This window comes from Megalobrama amblycephala, linkage group LG24 (assembly GCF_018812025.1).
Source record: "Megalobrama amblycephala isolate DHTTF-2021 linkage group LG24, ASM1881202v1, whole genome shotgun sequence".
Taxonomy (NCBI): Eukaryota; Metazoa; Chordata; class Actinopteri; order Cypriniformes; family Xenocyprididae; genus Megalobrama; species Megalobrama amblycephala.
The window spans coordinates 3596223-3618249 of record NC_063067.1 but is presented as its reverse complement, the minus strand read 5'-3'; the positions used below and the strand labels follow the sequence as shown (position 1 = coordinate 3618249).

The 22027-nt window shown below is 36.6% G+C and overlaps 1 protein-coding gene across 1 annotated transcript; it reads right to left on the bottom strand.

Moving 5' to 3' along the window:
* Positions 1–3587: 3587 nt before the first annotated feature.
* On the bottom strand, positions 3588–21260 carry LOC125260360 (cytochrome P450 2J4). The gene is made up of 10 exons (XM_048178682.1): positions 21131–21260; positions 13512–13714; positions 13273–13435; positions 13025–13174; positions 11787–11947; positions 11429–11605; positions 5330–5468; positions 5050–5237; positions 4356–4497; positions 3588–4277 (listed from the first exon to the last, which is right to left on the bottom strand). The coding sequence occupies exons 2-10, from the start codon at positions 13707–13709 to the stop codon at positions 4102–4104; spliced, it is 1494 nt and encodes a 497-aa protein (XP_048034639.1). The 5' UTR covers positions 13710–13714; positions 21131–21260; the 3' UTR covers positions 3588–4101.
* Between the last annotated feature and the right edge of the window lie 767 nt (positions 21261–22027).

Below are 22027 nucleotides of genomic sequence, written 5' to 3'. Positions count from 1 at the left end.
TCCATGTGTAGTACACGTTTATGATGGATGGATGTGGATGGAGGCACGTTCTTAGGATATGGACGCTTCAGTAGATCAGACAGCAGAGAGCGAGGTGACTGCAGCTCAGATCCAGCTCTCTGAAGTGTGAAGGGTTTGATCTCAGAGCTGAACTGCCTTCTTCAGGTCGGCTACTCTACAGATAATCTACAAAGAGTGAAGTTGATATTATCTGTGACATCAGAGATAATATCATACAAGCTCAATAACTTATTATTCAATACCCAGAATGAGATGAAGAACATTTTTTGCTGCAGGGTTCAATTCTGCATTTTTTTTTTTTTTTTTTCTTAAAACACACTTTTTAGTGGGAATTGCACTAAAAATGATTGAGTTTTGCATGCAATGTCTGCTTCGTTTAACCACCTGGTTTACTAAAGGAATTATGGGAATGAGGCATCATTTGATGTAAGATAACACTTTTTTGGCTTAGCTGTAAAAGCAGCATGTTTGAAATACAGGGAAATTCATTAAAACATAGCAGTGTTTTTATTATTATTATTATTATCTGCATAATATGTTTAACTGTGCATTCATTTTTGCATGGACAGAAAATAAGTTTAAGATGTTTAACAGATGTTAGTGAAATTTGTGAAATGCAGGTAGACTTGAATGGGTGAACTTGAAGGGTTTATTATTTACACTTTTCTACAATGATTAATAGAAATATATGACAGTCATTCTTAATATCTCAAGGTTGTGATCGTGATAGCAGGCTGGTCTCACACACTGCTCCAGATGAAGATAGGAAGCCGTAAGAAATACTAAATACAACTGCATCAGATGAAATTTATGACCATCATAGATCATACTCAGTCAAACCCGTGCCCAAAATGATCGCAAGATGCTTAAAGTCAAAAGACAAACCTGGAAAAACAACAATGAAAGAAAACCGGCAGATGCAATGCTAAAGATTTTGGAAAATGTATTCATTTAATTAAGAGGACAGATGAACTCATCATGCTTGCCATCAGAACTTGCACTTGCATATTGTGGCCTGAAGAGGGCAGTACATACTTTCTATACATGCAACTGTTTCAGCAAGATCTTATGAATTTGAACCTAAAATTTCATATCTCCAATGATCTGTAAGGATTTACTAAAGACACAAAGTACACAAATGAACATTTAGAAATGTCAAGGGTTCACCGCTAGGGGGCGATGATCTCAGTGTGAACCCATGAACCAGTGTCTAAATGAGTTTACCTGATGATCTTGGATTCATTTTATAACTTTGTAGACATTTACTCCCATTACTTACTTTTCACTCCCATTTGCCTGGTTTAGTAATTGTGGTCCTTAATGTTTAAAACTGATATGATTACAATGTCTTAATATTATATTAACTTGAGGCACAATGATCATCATACAAAACAGACCATTACACCAGAAATCTGCAACATCACTTCTTAAACTCATAGTCAAGTTCACATTTTCAGAGACTTTCATGTACCATGCCAGGACATACACCTAATTGTAATTCAGGTCTCACTGTGGGGTCTGTATCTGAGAAAGCCATTAGCTCAAAGAAATTATATTACACCCTTGACCTCGTCCGGCTGACAGTGATGAATTTTTATGGTGTTTGTGTTTGTTCATCACCTGAGACATATGCAGAGCTAATAGCCCAGATAACTGGCAGTTTACTTGATTTTCAAGGGTTTGTCGGAAGTCCTGGGTGGAAATTGGACTATTACTGGTCAGCTGAACTAAATTAATGATCATGATTCTAGGCCCTTCCTGGACTATCATGTCACCTAATTAATATTCATGAGCCATGTTTATTGAGATACAATACCAGACCAGATTTCATATTTGCTCAAATATGTCACGAGCTTTCACATGTAATGTATTAATCTGGATCATTTTCTCCATGATATACTGAATTGTGAATAAACCATGAAAATAAAATGTATGCAATTCTTTTCTGATGTCCTAATCTATTACAATTTATAAATAGAGTATGATAAGGGAAGTATAATCATATACATATACTTCTGTATATTTTGGCGTCAGTTTAAAAAAAAAAAAAAAAGCATCTCAGTTTCCAACTATTAAGCAGCACAACTGTTTTCAACATTGATAATAATGAGAAATGTTTCAACAGAGTCAATAAGATTTTTCTTTTTATTTTAAGAAATTAATACTTTTATTCAGCAAAGATGCATTAAATTGATCAAAAGTGACATTTATAATGTTACAAAAGATTTCTATTTCAGATAAATGCTGTTTTTTTTTTTTTTTTTGGACTTTCATCAAAGAATCCTGAACATATCATGGTTTCGACAAAAAAAATATTAGGCAGCAAAAAAATGCATATATACACTACTACTACTAATAAAAATAATAAATGCCTGTTGCATGAGTTATGTCATTTTTATAGAGATGTACTTAAGTACTTCTGATGTACTTCTGTACTTAGGGTACATTTACACTACAATGATATGCTTAAAACAGAAAAGTTTTTCCTTTGAGTTTTCCGTGCACAAATGACACCATTGTCAAAACGATCCCCATTAACGACTAAAAATGCTGTATTATGCTGGCAGGCCATTAGATGGCGATAAAACGTAATGTGCCTAACGCCGTTGTTTCCACAGATTCGCGTTTTTGTTGTTTACGTGGAGACTTGCACTTTGTAACCCATTTTCAAAAGTTTGTGTTTTATGCGTTTTGTAAATGAACGGCCAAAATGCATAAAAAGAAAAATTTCCGTTTTTATTTTAAATAAGGGGCACACCGTTTTCAACAAAACTTTTTATGCGTTTTGGCTGTTTAAACTTTTGAAGACGGGTTTCAAATTGTAAGTTTTTGAAAACGCTACCGTTGTCATTTCCGTGTAAACTGCAAAAACCAGGAATCTGTGAAAACTGTGACATCATGCACATGTGTATTATGTGTTAGCCTATCCTATCCACCTCATTTTTTAACGCAGAAGTAAGGTGTTTTCTGTGAATGTGCAATACTTCCGATTTATTAGCTGCTACAGGGAAGGACATCAAAGTGCAGTAAGCTGTAAAACTAAGGTGGACATGCGTGTTTGGCACGAGTGCTCTGTAAAAGAATGCGTATGCGCAGCCGCGTAATCTTTATTTACAAACTGACATCGCCAACTACTGGTCTGGCATGTGTAATACAGCGTTTTTAGTCATTTTCGCAGGGGATAGTTTTGATAACGTTGTCATCTGTACAAAGAAAAACCTTTTCCATTTTTAGTACAAAATTTTTTTTTTTAGAAAATTTGATTGGTGTTTGTCTGCAAAACATTCAGACGACTCCAAATTGTTTTGATAGCTTTTTTGATATTTTTGAATGTGTCTCTAAATGACATCTGCCAAATTTCCTACAGAAATACTTCAAAGAATTCTGAAAACTGCAAAAAAAAAAAACTATCAAAAAAAAAAAAATTTAGCAGCACTTCTGTTTTCAACATTGATAATAATCAGAAATGTTTCTTGAGCAGCAAATCATCATATTAGAATGATTTCGGAAGGATCATGTGACACTGAAGACTGGAGTAATGATGCTGAAAATTCAGCTTTGATCACAGGAATAAATTACATTTTACTATATATTCACATAGAAAACAGTTATTTTAAATTAAAATTTATATTTCACAATATTACTGTTTTTACTGTAAATGATCAAATAAATTATTTTACAGTCCTGTTTCGAACGTACATACTATATACTTATTGTAGTAATTACAATAACTGTAACTAGGTACTACTCCTGAACCTAACCTTACCTCATGTAGTTGCCTTATATTATTCAGGCAAGTATACTGTAAGTATATTGGAAGTGCAACCAAAAATCTTAAAGACCCCAAACTTTTGAACGGTAGAGTACTGAACTATCGTATCAAGTTTGTTGTCTCTGCATTTTGATGCCCAGACAGTAAATGAGCAGGAAAATAATAAAATCAGATCAATTTCTTACCAAAAACACATTACATCCCTTCAGTAATTAGTTTGTGAGCTGTAGCTGTGTGTTCCTTTGGGAGAAGAGCCCATGTAATTAACATGATTCAGGAACAGACGCTGATTTTTGCGTGATTAAAATCTATCGAGGCACAGCACGTATCTGGAAGGGTTCAGGACCGGACGAGACGCTTACGGATCCTTTCAGACTCAGCCTTTGTCCTTCAAGATTCAGGAAGGTAAAACGCTGCATCAGCGAGATAAAGAAGAGGAAGAGCTCCATACGAGCGAGCTGCTCTCCTGGACACATCCGTTTACCTGGAAATCACGGTCTGGATCAGTAAATATGTTCATGATCATAGATTTATGATAATGTTGTATATGGATATAACCTACCTATTGAAAAAGGAATGAAACTGTCTTTCTTCAAAAACATGCCATTTTCATCCAGAAAGTGTGCAGGATTGAACTCGTACGGAGTGCTGTACTCATTCTTATCCTGTAGGATTGTCTTTAGCAAGGGCATCACTATCACACCCTGTAATAACCAAACATATAGAGTTAAGACTTTTACAGAGTTGAGACTTTTACAAAGTCTTGATTTTGTTTTTAACAAACTCATATTCTCCATTGTTGCAGCTCCTCTCTTTCCAGTCTGTTCCTGTCTCTATGAAGCCCCGCCTTCTGAAAAGCACAATGTGCTCTGATTGGTCGGCTGGATCAGTGTGTTGTGATTGGTCAAGCGTTTTGGGTGTGTTTGGGAAATGTCCCACCCCTTACCATAACAGCCAGTTTTAACACACTACTAACTAACTCATCCAGGCCCCGCCCCTTTGTTATGCATATTAATTATTATAGTAGTAATACTGTAACGTGTTCGTTCCTGAAAGGAAACTCAAGATTACAATGGAGGCGTTTTTTTAGGGAGTTCAGAAACAGTGAAACTGAGTGACTTTTTCATGGTCAAACAGCAACATTACACACTAAAGAAAGATGAATAAAAAATCTCTAGATTTTCTTTAGTTGCACATAACTGACCTTGTTCAGTCACACAAATGCTGTATTGTACGTAACATAAAAACACAATGACCTTCGGGATGAGTCGTCCTCCCACCGTTGTGTCCTTGTTGGCCACTCTGGGAGGCGTGAAGGTAACAATGTTGGCGAACCTCTGAATTTCATGGATCACAGCGTAGGTGTACGGCAGATTTGTTCGGTCATCCATTAGAGGTTGACGTGTCTGTCCAATCACCTGATCGATCTCAGACTGGACCTTATCTGAAAGAAAATAGTCAACAAAGAACATGCTGATGGTAGTTTTTGAGGACAAGCAACAAGAAGTCACATCTGTTGACTGACTGACATCCCACCTTGCACATCTGGATACTTGATCATGAAGAGTAAAGCCCATCTGAGAGTGTTAGAGGTGGTCTCTGTTCCCGCTCCAAACAGATCAACCACACAGTGCATCAGGTTCTCTTCTGTGAACTCTGCCTCGCTGTCCTTACACTGGGAATGATGGAACACAAAAACACTTCCCATATGACAAAAATATATATTTTCAGAATCTAATTATATATATACATACAGTCAAACCAAAATGTATTCAGACACCTTGAACATTTCATTCATTAATTCAGTTTATTCACTATAGTTGAAAAAAATGGTAATAAAATATGTCAAGATCTCAGAGTTAAACTGTGTCAGAAAAAAATAATCTTGTAATGACTGAGGCAAATCAGACACAATTATTGGTTAGTTAACCAATAGTTTTAAGCTCACTCTGGAGTCTGTCCCCATCCCCCGGGAAGTTTTCAGTTACAAGTTTATTGCGCTGAGGAATGTGGTTGCCGCATGGAGAACAGAGTAGAGACACAGAAAATCTGCATCTTCCCTGCATTTTCCACACAGAACACAGACTCTATGGCATTAATGTATAGACAGACTGTGCTATAAATGATTCCTTCTCAGGAAATGGTATCCATTATTACTGATGTTGTATTGTACTCATTGTATTTACATGTTTGATGATTGTTAAATGTTATGACCTGCACGGTAACTTCAATCATGCCATGTTTAGTGTCTATACGTTCGTAGCGGGAAGATTTAAATGTTTGTGTATGCGGTACATCCATACCTGTGCAACACATCAGTATTAAAAGAATATTTAATAGTTCTGATTCAAGAACTCAGCTTGTTAATCTTTCTGGGTTGGAAAAGCCCTGACAGGAGGGGTGTTGCCACCCAGAATTACAACATCTTCATTGGTCCGGTCAACAACTGAGAGGTGTGACTTTGACCAGAGGTTAAAAACCAGCGAACAGTGCCACTCCCTCTCTTTTTCTCCTTGCTTCTGAACGACCGAATCGATCTCCTTGCGGCCGGCCTAGGCCAGGCCTGCAAGGCCTGTAGGCCTCGGCCTACAAACGAGCCATGTGCTCCTCATCCCACATGGAAAAGACTGGCAACAACTTCGGACTGAATCACCCAAGATCTCTCCTCAGATGGCAGAGCCGATGCTCCTCAGCCTAAGGGCATCTTGCAAGTATCGTACATTTTAACACTAAACAGCGAGTTAGTATTAATTTGTAAGACTTACCTTGCTATTGCTGAAGAAACTGATGATTCCTTTCCAGATTGCCTTTGACATTTCATGTAGCTCTAGTAACAGCATCTCTTCCGGTTCAACACTAGCATTACTCATTCTGACTTGCGCGTGTGTGTGTGTGTGTGTGTGTGTGTGTGTGTGACCCTTTATGTATGTTATGTTATGTGTTTGTTAGTTTAGTTATGTGTTTGTGAGTTAGTTAATAAAGATTGTGCACAATACACGTTTGGTTCTGACTCCGTCTGCTAATGAATTGCCTCTTAAGTGATAGATCCGGACTACATGCTCTGAGTAGTACAGTACAATAAGAAATATTATTTTTCCATAACTTGGAAATTGACATTTCTTAGAATTAATAAACAATCAACACTGAGCGTTCACTGGACGAACAGGTTAACTGATTGTAATGTTAATTTTAATGTAGCTACGTCCAGTTAATCTTGCCCAAACTCAGGGCTGCAGAGAGGAAGTGGCACAAATCAAAAGACCAATTTGACCTATGTAGCTATCAGTCTCTGCTCTCATCCTTTTCTGCTAAAATTCATGCCGCTAAATCCTCCTATTTCCACAACAAAATCAACAGCGCTTCAAACACACGTACACTTTTCAAAACATTCAACTCTCTCCTCTGTCCCCTCCACCACCACCCACCTCATCCCTTACTGCTGATAATTTTGCTACATTTTTCACTGACAAAACATCTACCATCAGCAGTCAGTTCTCCGCTCCACACACACAGGAACACAGACCAACCACACACACAGCCACACACCTCCTCTCTTCATTCTCCCCCCTCACTGAGACAGAAGTATCCAAACTTCTCCTCTCCAATCATCCCACCACCTGCCCTCTAGATCCCATCCCTTCACACCTTCTACAAGCCATTGCTCCCACACTTTTACCAGCACTTACACACATTATCAACACATCTCTCCACACTGGCACTTTCCCTAACACATTCAAGCAGGCTCGGGTAAACCCACTGCTTAAGAAACCCACATTAAACACGTCTCTTGTAGACAGCTACAGACCTGTTTCTCTCCTACCATTCATAGGAAAAACACTTGAACGAGTTGTTTTCAACCAGGTGTCATCTTTCCTCTCACAGAGCAACCAATTGGATGTCAATCAATCTGGTTTCAAGAGTGGCCACTCGACTGAGACTGCACTGCTGTCAGTCACTGAATCCCTGCGGATTGCAAAAGCTAATTCCAAATCATCAGTTCTCATTCTGCTCGATCTATCTGCTGCCTTTGACACGGTGAATCATCAGATCCTCCTGTCCACCCTCTCGTCACTGGGCATCACAGGTACTCCACTTCTCTGGTTTGAATCCTATCTCACAGGAAGGTCTTTCAGGGTTGCCTGGAGAGGGGAGGTATCCAAAGCTCATCAACTGACCACGGGTGTTCCTCAGGGTTCAGTTCTTGGACCCCTCCTCTTCTCCATTTACACTACATCACTTGGTCCCATCATTCAGGCACATGGTTTCTCCTACCATTGCTATGCTGATGACACACAACTCTTCCTTTCATTCCAACCAGATGATCCCACAGTAGCTGCACGAATCTCAAGCTGTCTGGCGGACATCTCGACATGGATGAAAGAACATCATATACAGCTCAACCTGGCTAAGACTGAGCTTCTCGTCTTCCCTGCCAATCCGACTCTAAATCACGACTTCAGCATCCAGCTAGGCACATCCTCAATTACCCCATCAAATTCGGCCAGAAATCTTGGAGTAATCCTTGATGATCAACTGACCTTCAAAGACCACATTGCAAAGACAGCTCGGTCATGCAGATTTGCACTTTACAACATCAGGAAAATCAGGCCCTTTCTAACAGAACATGCAACACAACTTCTGGTCCAGGCTCTGGTCATTTCTAGGCTTGATTACTGCAATGCTCTTCTGGCTGGACTGCCATCATGCACAATCAAGCCTCTACAAATGATTCAGAACGCAGCAGCACGTCTCGTCTTCAACGAGCCCAAAAGAGCCCACGTCACGCCTCTCTTCATCTCTCTTCACTGGCTACCACTTGCTGCTCGCATCAAATTCAAGGCGTTGACGCTTGCTTACAGATCCACCACAGGCTCAGTACCCTCCTACTTCCACTCACTCTTACGAGTCTACACTCCTACCAGAAACCTGCGCTCATTAAAGGAGCGAAGGCTTGTGGTACCATCACAGAGAGGCACGAAATCACTTTCCAGAACATTCTCATTCACTGTCCCTTGCTGGTGGAATGATCTTCCTGCCTTCATCCGGAATGCGGAATCCCTGCCAATATTCAAAAGACAGCTGAAAACCCATCTCTTTCGTGAGCACTTAACCTCATCTTAAAAAAAAAAAAAAAAAAAAAAAAAAAAATAATAATTTATACCTATCCTTTCACTTCCTCTCTATTGTAGCTTAGGATACTCTGAGCACTGCCTATAACTTGTATTATGAGCACTTCTTGTCTATTTGCCTCGTCATGACGACTCGCTTGTTGTATTCCTCACTTGTAAGTCGCTTTGGATAAAATCGTCTGCCAAATGAATAAATGTAAATGTAAATGTAATCTGATTAACGGATTTGCATATTCATAATTAATCATAATTAATAATCATAATGAGTTATGAATAATTATTAATATTTCCCCTTTGAGTTAATTTTCGCTACAATCTTAATAATGTCAGATAACACTTGGTCAGGTCAAAGTGTCTGAATAATTTTGGTTCCAAATTTTTTATCAGTTTTACTGGTAGTCCACTGGATGAAGAATTTATATAATATGTCACAGTTTACTTTATTTTACTATCCTCACTTACAGAAATGAACTATAGTGTCCTGCACCCACTAGTAAAAATATATCAAAAATATCTGAATAATTTTTGGTTTCACTGTGTATATATACAGTATATATATATACACACACACACACACACACACACACATACAGTACAGTCCAAAAGTTTGGAACCACTAAGATTTTTAATGTTTTTAAAAGAAGTTTCGTCTGCTCACCAAGGCTACATTTATTTAATTAAAAATACAGTAAAAAACAGTAATATTGTGAAATATTATTACAATTTAAAATAACTGTGTACTATTTAAATATATTTGACAAAGTAATTTATTCCTGTGATGCAAAGCTGAATTTTCAGCATCATTACTCCAGTCTTCAGTGTCACATGATCCTTCAGAAATCATTCTAATATGCTGATTTGCTGCTCAAGAAACATTTAATGTGTACAATTGTACAAAATATTTGTGTACAATATTTTTTTTCAGGATTATTTGATGAATAGAAAGTTCAAAAGAACAGTGTTTATCTGAAATCTAATCTTTTGTAACATTATAAATGTCTTTACTGCCACTTTTGATTGATTTAATGCATCCTTGCTGAATAAAAGTATTCATTTCTTTAATTTCTTTTCAAAAAAATAAAAATAAAAATTCTTACTGACCCCAAACTTTTGAACGGTAGTGTATAATGCTATAGAAGCTTTGTATTTCAGAGAAATGCTGTTCTTTTGAACTTTCTATTCATCAAGGAATCCTGAAAAAAAAAGTACACAACTGTTTTCAACATTGAAAATAATCATAAATGTTTATTGAGCAGCAAATCAGCATATTAGAATGATTTCTGAAGGATCATGTGACACTGAAGACTGGAGTAATGATGCTGAAAATTCAGCTTTGATCACAGGAATAAATTACATTGTCAAATATATTTAAATAGTACACAGTTATTTTAAATTGTAATAATATTTCACAATATTACTGTTTTTTACTGTATTTTTAATTAAATAAATGTAGCCTTGGTGAGCAGACGAAACTTCTTTTAAAAACATTAAAAATCTTAGTGGTTCCAAACTTTTGGACTGTACTGTATATACATGCACAACAGATATTTTATATTTATATATTTTTACTGTGCATACAGATATTTTCTTATATTTATTTATATTTACTATATAATAAATATTTGATATTATACATATATGTATTTATATATCATGAATATATTTTCATATACTTTTAAATTCATTTCAAAATATACAAAAATATTTTGATTTTATATATATATATATATATATATATATATATATATATATATATATATATATACACACATGCACAATAAATATCTTATATTTAAAATATTTATATTATTTATTATACAAATGTATTTATATATTAGAAATATATTTAGATATATTTTTAAATCAATTTCAAAATATACAAAAAAATTTAAAATATACTTAAATACACACACACACACACACACATATATATACACTGTATATATATATATATATATATATATATATATACATACACACATACACAAACATATATATATATATATATATATGTGTGTGTGTGTGTGTGTGTGTATATATATATATATATATAAATATACAGTATATATATATGTGTGTGTGTGTGTGTGTGTGTGTGTGTGTGTGTGTGTGTATATATATATATAAATAAATAAAAACGACTAAATGACTAAATAAATTAAATATTTTCATTCATATATATATATATATATATATATATATATATATATATATATATATATATATATATTGCATTGACTGCATGTATTTTTTTTTGAAAGGTTCATATTGTAAATAAATTGGTGGCATTTCAGCACTTATTTCACAAACAACAGAAGCAGAATTTGGTGGTTAAGCTTTGACTAGTTAACATGATCCAATAAGCTGTAAGATGCTGTAACTACACGATCTCTGTAGGACAGACATGAATATTCATAAAGGAGCTGCTAACGCTTGTCCCAACTCCCAATATAACCCTCTTAAAGGAATATAAATACACCAGCAGGGCATCCTAGGACAACACTACCTTCTCGATTTCATCCAGATAACAGTCAATGTAGTCTCTGGGGTTGGACGGGTCTCTCTCCTCCTTGTGTTTTCTGAATTCCTCCTGCATGAAGGGCTGAAGTTTAGACATGCTGGCGAATGCCGTCTGGTGCTTTCCTGGCAGCAACGACATGAGGGTTGGAAACTGATTATATAACTGTAAAACAAAAAATGCTACAATTCACTACAATTCATTGAATGAAACTGACATTGATAGCACTTGTCAATAAAGTCAATTCCAGTTTCACTGAGTTGTATGAACGTTTTTATTATTATTATTTAACTTTTTAGATTGTTAGGCTTTTGTAAGACATTGTGATAGTAGGGTGAACTCATACCCGACCCCAGTGGGAGATGGGAAGCTGTAAGAAGTCATCCACGTACTTCTGCATCAGATGAAACTGATGGTCGTCATACTCAAACCTGTGACCAAACACCAACCCGCTGATTATATTAGCCACGGCATTGGTCACGAGACGCTGAGGGTCAAAGGGCAAACCTAGAAACACAACAACGAGATGAAAGCAATGTTACAAGACTTAAGAACAGAAAACATGAAAAACAGTCAAACGGCTACTAAAAACACCTTTTTCTTTTTAAATTATATATATAGTGGCGTCCAAACGTCTGAGAACACTATGTCACACATCTGCTCACAAATTTACTCTAAATTTTATATTTAACTTATATTTATTTAATTTATTATTATTAACATAATAATTATTTTTATTGATATGATTATTACATTTTTATTAATTATGATTCCTACATTTTAATTAATTTAATGTATTATTATTAAAAACATTTAAATCCTAATCCAGGATCCAATTAAAAAAAAATAAGAAAAGATGATTTATTATTATTATTTATGATTATTACATTTTAATTAATATATTTTTTATGATTGAAACATTGATATTTATTTTATTTTTTATAATTACATTTATTATTAGTAGTATTATTATACACATTTAAATCCTATAACTTCCTGTTTATTTGCAGGTACAGAAAAAATCCAGGATGTAATCTTGGATTTCACTGTATTTATTTAAATAAATAGAGAAAGTTAAGGAAATGTGAATTATGATTATTACATTTTTATTTATTTTTTGTTATTTATGATTACTACATTGATATTTATTTTTATATTATTTTATATATTTATTATATTATTTATTATTAATAAATACATTATTATTATTATTATTAATAAAACATTTAAATCCTAAAACTTTTCAATCCCAGAATTATTTCAATATAGTCTCAGACTTTTGGATCTCACTGTATACTGTATATATAAATAAGAGAAAATGAAGGAAAGATGAGCTCTCATGTGATTTCCCAGATGTTTGACCTTCAAAAAGACACTTGCACTTTCAGATCGTGGCCTCTAGAGGATAGTATGCACACACAGCCCTTCAAGACACAATGATGACATTGAGCTAAAATTTCATTTCTTGGTTATAATACATTTTCAGATTAAAAAAATTCATTCTGTTTTCATATTTGTTTGGGTTTATAATAAAAGAATGACAGCAAATCTTGCTTGTGAGGCACTAAAATGATGCTCACTGACCTTGTTCAGCCTGTACAGAGTCACAGAGAAAGCGGCACTCCTGCAGGATGGAGTTTTCTAGAGTTTTCTTCCCCACACCAAAGTATTTCAGTGTTGCCAGAGCAAAACGCCTCTGCTGACGCCACATGTGGCCACTTGACATAATTAGACCTACATAGAAAGAATGATTTTAGGATTATAATGAAAAGTAATATTTTGCCAGTATATGAATCATATAGGTGCAATACAGCTTTTCCCTCCATCTGTACCTTTCCCTTTACTGAGCTTGTCAACTAGAGGGAAGTACGGCCGGTCTGTGAAGATGTCCGCCTGTTCCACAAACGCCTCTCTGAAAGTCTCGTATCCAGTGATTAGTATGCAGGGATTGCTTCCCAAATAAAGTGTGCTCACATTTCCATACCTCTCAGCAATCTGATCAACATAATATTCATGTTATACTTTCACATAGAATCATTTTACTGATTTTTATGTGTCATATGTGACTTACCCTCTGAAAGGAGCCCAGTGGATCACTAAAGCCTATATTTATGAGGTTTCCGATGACAGGCAGAGGGAAGGGTCCTGGCGGCATGTTCCTGGACTGAACATCTCGCAGGTGTTTCACCAACAGCAGCACGCACAGAAATATCAGGAGTCCCTGAACGTCCATCCACTCACCCATCAGCTGTGACAACACTGACGCCATGCTTACTGAGACGAGAGAGACCATTACACACACATAGACATTTATAATATTACAAAACATTTCTATTTCAAATGAACCCTGACAAAAAAATCTTTTAAAAATGTGTCATGCTTTAATGTTCAAAAAACACATTTGTTTTCTCATATTGTCCATTGTTGCAGCTCCTCTCTTCCCAGTCTGTCAGTAACGCTCAGGACCTCATTAAGCCCAAAGTATACTTCACATTTTACCCGCAAGCAAGGGTTGCACATGTGCATTTAATTTTTTTTTGCAGTAATTAGTTTATCCACATGGTGGCAACCGTGCTCTGGAGCCGTCGATTCACAAGGTAGTCAAAGAAAAAATGCATAAACAGAACAGACCGGAACGCATGCAAGCTACAGCGACTACAGATTGTGCAAAGAGGTTAGAAAGTACTCTCATTTGTACAACTCTAGCATGAAAAAATACAAAGATGTTTATATGGGTTGTAATTCGTGGCAAGAGATCCACTCAATGGCGCTACTGTTGAAAACAATTGGAAAAAATACGCTAGCTGCGGGAAAAAACATTTTGGTGGACACACGGCCTAAAAGTGAAGCCAAAGCATCTTGATCGCCCCTGGGTGGCTGGATGCAGTATAAGTCATAAGCAGTGTTGCCAAGTCTGCGGTTTTCTTGTGGAATTGGACTACTTTAATACTGTTGCCACGAGTTGATTTTCATGTCCGTGGGTTGAAGAAACTCCAAATAACATGATATGTAGCCCCTGGAATGTGAATTTTACCAGGAAAACCCCACCAAAAACATGGATTTTACCCCCTGGAATGCAGTTTTTACCGAGGGACCCCCTCTGAAACATCATTGAGTTAGTTTTGAGTAGCAATTGGGCGGGTTTTGTTGTGAAAACCTGGCAACCCTGGTCATAAGCCCCACCCTCTCCATGTAAAGTAATGGGAATTTTACCCCCGGAATGCGATTTTTACCCTGGGACCTCTGTGAAATGCGATTGGGCTAGTTTTGAGGAGCAATTGGGCAGGTTTTGTTGTGAAAACCTGGCAACCCTGCTCGATATCGGCTTCACTTCGCGCTCACTACTGCACAGACGTCGCCATATTGGCGGCTTCACAATGGAAGAGAGTGAAGGCGCGTTGTCCATCTTTTTTTACAGTCTATGGTTTCAACCAGGTGTGTCTCATACATCCTGAAAAGTGAAGCTGCGGGCTCTTTGATCGCCCTCTGGAGGCTGGATGCAGTACAGGTCATAAACCCCGCCCTCTCAGTGCAGTCGAATGAGACTTCAATGAAAACTTTAAAATAAATTATGCTTCAAATAAAACTTTCTGAAAGATGGTTTTGGTCACTTAAGGTAGTTGTTATCACGCTGATATATATTCAATTGTTCGTTTTTGTGATGATTTAGATTTTAGCTAGCAATTTGATGCTATAAAAACGGGGTGTGTCGTCATGATTCGAAGTTGATTGACAGCTTGTCTGAGGACTGTCGGAGCTTCGAGGGGAGATTGAAGATGTATTAACTAACTATTAATTTTCGATTTCTTTGTTATTTAACACCAACAAAATGAGTTGTTCAGCAGTAAACTGTACTAACCGACCTACAGGATCTGACGGATCACTGAACCTTTTTCTGTAACATTAAATATGGGCATTATAAGCTAATTAACAAATATTATTAGTTAAGATAACACGCCTAACGTTAGCCATGACGGAGAAAAAAGCAGGTGATCGTTATCTGGCAGTTACTTATTATTTTTATGGGTATAAAATAATAATTAGCAGGACAAAACTAATGATAGCCTACTCTAATTACAGCAATCAATCTCCTAACGTTAAACTTGTTAACGTTAAAGTTGAACTTGATTTAAAATGGCAGGACCATTTCTGACGATTTAGAGTTGTTTCTAGTGGCATATTATATTGATTTTATTACCTGAATTTGCTGTTTCAAAAATATTATTGCTCTAGAAACAGAATAGCCTATTATTTTAGGTAGAATTTTAAACTGTGTATAATTTTTATAATCTATTTAAAATACATGAATGATGACGCAGTCGTCTGGGCGGAAGTTTGATACCGCGACTCCGCCTCCGGGCTCCACTGACGATTCCTTCTGCGCATGCCCAGGCTCCAAACGTTTTTTTTTTGACGTATTGCGTAACGTGTCAGCGCCCATTCATAGGCCCATTTTGGCTTCAGTTCAATAGAGGGTATGCATCGACGTCACTTTCCCGCCGAAAGCGCGCTCCCTCAGCTGGACTGAGTGGCAAAAGAAGCTGCTGCGTGACTGGATTTAATAGAGGAAACTGCGAAAACGCGAGTAAAACTGACGAATTACACTAAAGGTTGGAATTGAATGTGTTTCTTACAACTTGTCAAATAAACCTAATCCATGGATATTGCATGCAGCCAGGAATCGTGTTTCCTGACATTTATATGTGCCTGATTTCGACGGCGGGGAAATACATAAAGCAAATCTGCCTGTGAATATTTTATATTACAATATAGGTAGGTTTAAATCCGCGTAATCACCATATACGGTATGATTTTACCTCAAAATCCAACAATTTGACACAAAATGATTACTGCAAACGGGGCGGACTGGCCATCTGTGTGATCTGGAGAATCACAGAACGGCCGGCCTACTCCAGGACGGCCGGCGGGCCGGCCCACCACCCGCCACGCACGCAGTCATCATCTGTTTTTTTCCCCCACTAATCTGTTTCACACTCCAGTACTGTAGGTGGCAGCAATGCACCTTTAAGTTGGATGCCAGCTGCACTGGCCGTGGCCGCCAAGTAAGCAGCAAAGACGTTAGATCAGTGATCTCAAACTGCCGGCCCGCAACTGATCTCAAAAATAAAACATAATCCGGCCCGCTAAATTATTATTATTATTATTATTATTATTCTCTAGTTGCTACCTGTCTGATATGCAAAGAAAAAGTCGCCGTTCTAAGGGGCATTCACATATCGCGTCACATACGCGGCCGCGCCGCATTCTCCTTTACAATGCGCTTTAAAATGTATGTAACAATGAGATATTTTTATTTTTTTGGGGCAAAATAAAGTTGATATATAGCTCCAGTTTTTTTGTTTATTTCTGACCCCTCCATGCCACAAGTGTTGCTGGTTTTAAATTACTAATTTTTTATTCCATATATCTTGTTGGATGTGAGAAGTCGCACCAGACTATTTCAATTAATAGTATTATATTAGTAATAGTATTATATAATTATATTACACTCTGTAACAATGAGAGAGACACTGCTGTTTACATTTAGTATGGTAAATAAGATATTTATAGTATAGGTATAAAAATATTTTAGTAGGCCTAATGAAATTTGAAGTAGGCTAAATGAGAAATAATGCAAAGGAAAGTACATTTTCTGAAATGTTGCGCTTGAAGGATAATATGGCCCTCCTATGAGGTGTCAATCACAGAAACGGCCCCCGACAATTTGAGTTTGAGACCCCTGCTATATGAGTATTTAAGTTAATCTAGAATAATATGCTTTTAACACAACATCTAGTCAACATCAGTGCTATTGCTATAATTTGGATGGTATAGTATCATGAGCCACAATTAAAGTCTTGTGACACTCATGCCAGGCGTTATTGTTGTTGTTGTCGAGTTTCCGCACGCTGATTGCTTTGGGCCAGGCCTAGTCAAAGTCCAGGGCCGTTCTTTAGTCCCAGTCCGTCCCTGACTGCAAATCCATGTTTATCTGCTGAAGTCAAGTTGTTTCTGTGAATTACAGTGATCCATTTGCTTCTTTTTTCTGTAGCTTTCGGCGGTCTTTAAATATATACCTCAGGGTTTGTGTCAAAGCTATTTGTACAGTCAATCACAAAGCTCTTTCCCATTTTGGATGTGTTTTGTGTGTTTTTCGGGACATTCACGCTGAAAACAAATGCTGCCACTCAGTCTTTTGCCACTCAGTGGACGTGACCGCAGTCGTAACGGTCGACGGTGACGTCACGTGCATACCCTCTATACAATGGAAGGAAGCGGCGTCGCGTCGTCCATCTTTTTTTACAGTCTATGGTTTCAACACACTACTAATTAACTCAACTAGGCCTCGCCCGTTTATTTTGCGTATGCCTTTGGCGGGAATTATTTAAATGAGGAATATTGCGTTGTGTTCGTTACTGGAAGAAAACTCAAGATGGCGGCGTTTCAGGGAGTTCAGAAACAGTGCATTGAAATAAAGAATAACTCCTGCTGGAGGTACTTTGTGCTTAGGAATCAATCTTGAATAAATGTCAAAGTGGAAATGCTGCCATTTTCAAAACGAACAACAGGTAAATTTGTTGCGCATGTTTTCTCTCACATCTGAAGAATCAGTGAATGTCTGACTAATAGTCCTGAACTTTCAAACGCTGCATACAGAACTAGGACACGGCGTATGAAACATGTCAGAGAGAAAATACTCCTAATTATCATACAGGTCCCATCGAGGAGCTCAGACTGATAAATCAATTCACACAAGACGTTATATTACACTCTTGACCTTGTAAACGCACAACTGTTGTCAGCTATGAATGTTTATGACAGCGTCTGTTGCACCTGATGTATGAAGTGGCCTAGTTTCATACTGATGTTTACTGTTATTATTGTTTTATTGTTAGCAGGCAAACTGATTTACAGAAAAAGTCCCTTCAAGACTCAGCTCGATGTAAGAAAGACACACATTTGACAACTGCTTCAAAACTGAATTAACAAGTACAAGCAGGACAGATGTTGGGTCAGAAACACAAACATCTTAAATGTTAATATGGGCTAATTACGATCGCTTTTCCACTTGCCTTCGTGCTTGATCCCATTTAAAGCTTATGGAACTGTGGTAACATTTCATCATCGTGCTAAAACACACTTCATTAATTTTAATAAGTGACGGAAGATAGGCTGTTCAAACCACAGCAGAACAGACTCAAAACTGAGGAGTATTCATGACAACCATCAAGTACAGTGGCCTGTTGCACAAAGCCGGTTTCAGTTTCTACCCAGGTAAGTTCAAGATTAGTTTGAGTAAACGCTGGTTTTTCGGGTTTAAGAAGGATTGCTTTTTAGCTGGTTTCATTGCTATGGTAACTTAAGCGGCTACAGATCTCAAACTAAAACTGGACCAATCAGCTGTTAGTAAAGCAACCTGTATCTGATGCAATGGAGTACCCCAGGGATGACGTGTTTTTGTAGGCCAACCCGGAAGTTAGCGGCGCACGGGTTCCCTCGATAGAAAGCCTATGCATTTTTTCCCCCATAGACTTTTGGAAAATCGCAGAAAATAAGCTCTGTGTTTAACAAAGGGTTATGACACTTACACATTTTGTCTATCAAGATAATCTTTACAAGTTAACACAACATTTATAGATTTTGAAGCCTAAATAAAGTGGTCAGATATAAAAGGCTAACAGTAGGCTATAAACGGACTACAGCACACCATGGTCACGGATCAACGTCGTCACCACCAAGCTTCCTCAAACTGTATTTAAAAACATGCTCGCTGATTATGATCTGTGCTGTTATGAATACTTATCCACTTTTTCATGAGAAATGCTGTCCAAATGTCCTGTTTTTAATGATGACATCTAAAGTCCCCGCCAAAGGAAGTAGCCCCTTTTAGCAATTTGTTAGCAACCGCCGATTTTAAGACACAGTAAAAGTTTAAAAAATCACAAGTGGGTTATAACTGGTGTGTTTTATGTCATAGATCAAAACGTGAAAATATTTAGAGGCTTTGTTAACCACAGACCTTATTTCAAGCGATTTAGCAAAAACCCATTCAAAAAACCCATAGACTTTACGGCGTTGGAACCGGAAGTCCTAAAATGCTAACTCGCTTCCGGGTTTTGCCTACAAAAATGCGTCATCTGAGGCACTCCATAGAGGGTATGCATAGACGTCACTTTACCGCCGTAACGCGCTCCCTCAGCTGGACTGAGTGGCAAAAGAACCTGCTGCATGACTGGATTTAATAGGGGAAACTGCGAAAACGCGAGTAAAAAAAAAGATTACACTAAAGGTTGGGCTCGAAAGTGTTCCATATAAGATGTCAAAGAAACCTAATCCATGGATATTGACATGCAGCCAGGAATCGTGTATCCTGACATTTATATGTGCCTGATTTTGACGCCGGAGAAATACATAAAGCAAATCTGCCAATGAAAAAGCCTTATATAACTTCAATATAGGTAGGTTTAAATCTGAGTAATCACTTATATCAATGTATCGTCATATCGTCCAGCCCTAAAACTTATATAGCCTAGTTTTTGTCAGTGTTTATTTAAAAACACCCAATTATGCAGAAAATAAGATGCTAAATATTTAATTGATGAGTTGTCAACACAATATATAACAATAAAATATATACGGTATGATTTTACCCCAAAATCCAACATTTTGACATAAAATGATAACTGCAAAACGTTTCTTTGCCGGAGTCCAGCTGTTTCTGTGAATTGCAGCTACCTATATGCTTCTTTTTTTCCTGTAGCTTTCAGCAGTCTGTAAAAATACCTCAGATTTTGTGTCAAAGCTAATTGTAGTCAATCGCGAAGCTCTCCTGTTTTAGATGTGTTTGTGTGTTTTGTGCCACTCAGTGGGCGTGACCGCAGTCATAACGGTCGAAGGTGACGTCACGTGCGTACCCTCTATAAAGCCACTCCCCTGTATTTCGCTCCAAATTAAATCAGTTATTGAAAACCTTTTAGAGACAAAATTGCTCGTATTTTGCTGCTAATTATTTATTATTATTTATATTATATGAATTAATTATGTATAATTCAATAGTATTCAGTTATATTAAATGACAATTAATATTAAATTGATATATAAATAAAATATACAAGCATCGATGTATAAGGTTATGTGTATTCATTTGAGCTCTTTGTGAAACTAATATAAATGATTATATTATAAATTATTAGGCATATTTCTTTTATTCACATGCATTGATATAGTAAGATATTTTCTTTCAGCTGCCTTCTCAAACTTTCACTGCAGCTGTGTTTATTCCTGATTTCTAAATGCATTTAATTTCATGATATTTTTCATAACAATCTCTTAATCTTCAGAAGAGACGTGAATTGGGCGGCTCCACATTAAAATGTTATGGGCTACCTTGGTGTAATTTTATAATTTATATTTAATAAGTTATAAAATATTTCAAAAAGATTTACATTTCTATTACAACCTCATGCAGATTCATAAAAAAAACAGGATTTGGATTAAAAAATAAAATAAAAAAAAAACCGCTTCAAAACCCTTTTACTTCAGTCAGTCCCTTCACGGTTAAGACAATTGTCATAAAAACACAACGAAGTAAAAGTTGGACTTTGTACCCGCCTGAGTTTACTGCACAAACAAATGAATGTCAAATGATCGCTACACCGCATAGATGTCGGTCAGGATATCTGTACTTACGAGAATGATGTTATTTATCAGACAGTCGTGGAAATACATCAACATACAGCCGCTAAGTTGAAAACTGGAGGGAGTCTAAACAAGGAAGAAACGGCTGATGTTGTTGTGATGACGTCACGGCGCGCCCGCCTACGGACCGCCTACGGACCGCCTACTTTTCAACGTCACTCCGCACACATTCAGAATAAAAAAATTGTATTTAACATTTATAATATAAAAATATGTTTTAAAAAAATGAATGTCAAGTTGTTTTAGATAAATTTGACATAATGTCACATTTATTAAGGTGACTTGTGACTTCTGTGTAAAATGCAGGACATGAAACAGGAAAAACATCTTTTCTGTGTTTTTCTACAACTTGTGTAACATATTTCGATTATTGTTACATGGCATTACTGGACACATGGATCACAGAACGATTTTTGCATTTTTTTTTTTTTTTCAATCTGACCAAACAATTACACTTTGGCAGTAAAGATCAAAACAAGTTGTCAGTGGTAATCTGGTAAAGTTTTTTTTTTTTTCACCTTTACTGTTGAAAATGTATGAAAAAGAGAACAGCAGAAATGGACGAAGCCTTCCTGACAAACCAAGAAGTTGGGTTGTTTTAACCCAGCGGTTGGGTTAAATGTTTTTGCCCAAACTGCTGGGTAGTTTTATTTAACCCAACTATTGTTTAAAAATTACTGTACTACTTGCTTAAAATGAACACAAAATATGTTGTTAATATGTTTAATAATACATGTAATGAATAATAATTAAACAATAAAGATTTATTAAATTGCTTATTAATAAATGTTCACCTTTTGATTATTATTGTTGCCTAATTATGTGTCTGATTTTTAATTTCCAACCTATTATGGGTTCATTTTAAGCTAGTCATTTTTAAACAATAGT

Bases quoted from the DNA above. Each gene is read 5' to 3' on its own strand.
- LOC125260360 (XM_048178682.1), bottom strand. From the start codon at position 13,709: ATGGCGTCAGTGTTGTCACAGCTGATGGGTGAGTGGATGGACGTTCAG. The intron at 11,948-13,024 runs GTCAGTGAGCAT...TTGTGTTTCTAG, and splicing joins CTCTGTACAGGCTGAACAAG to GTTTGCCCTTTGACCCTCAG. The intron at 5,469-11,428 runs GTAGTGTTGTCC...CATCATTCCCAG, and splicing joins ATCTGGATGAAATCGAGAAG to TGTAAGGACAGCGAGGCAGA.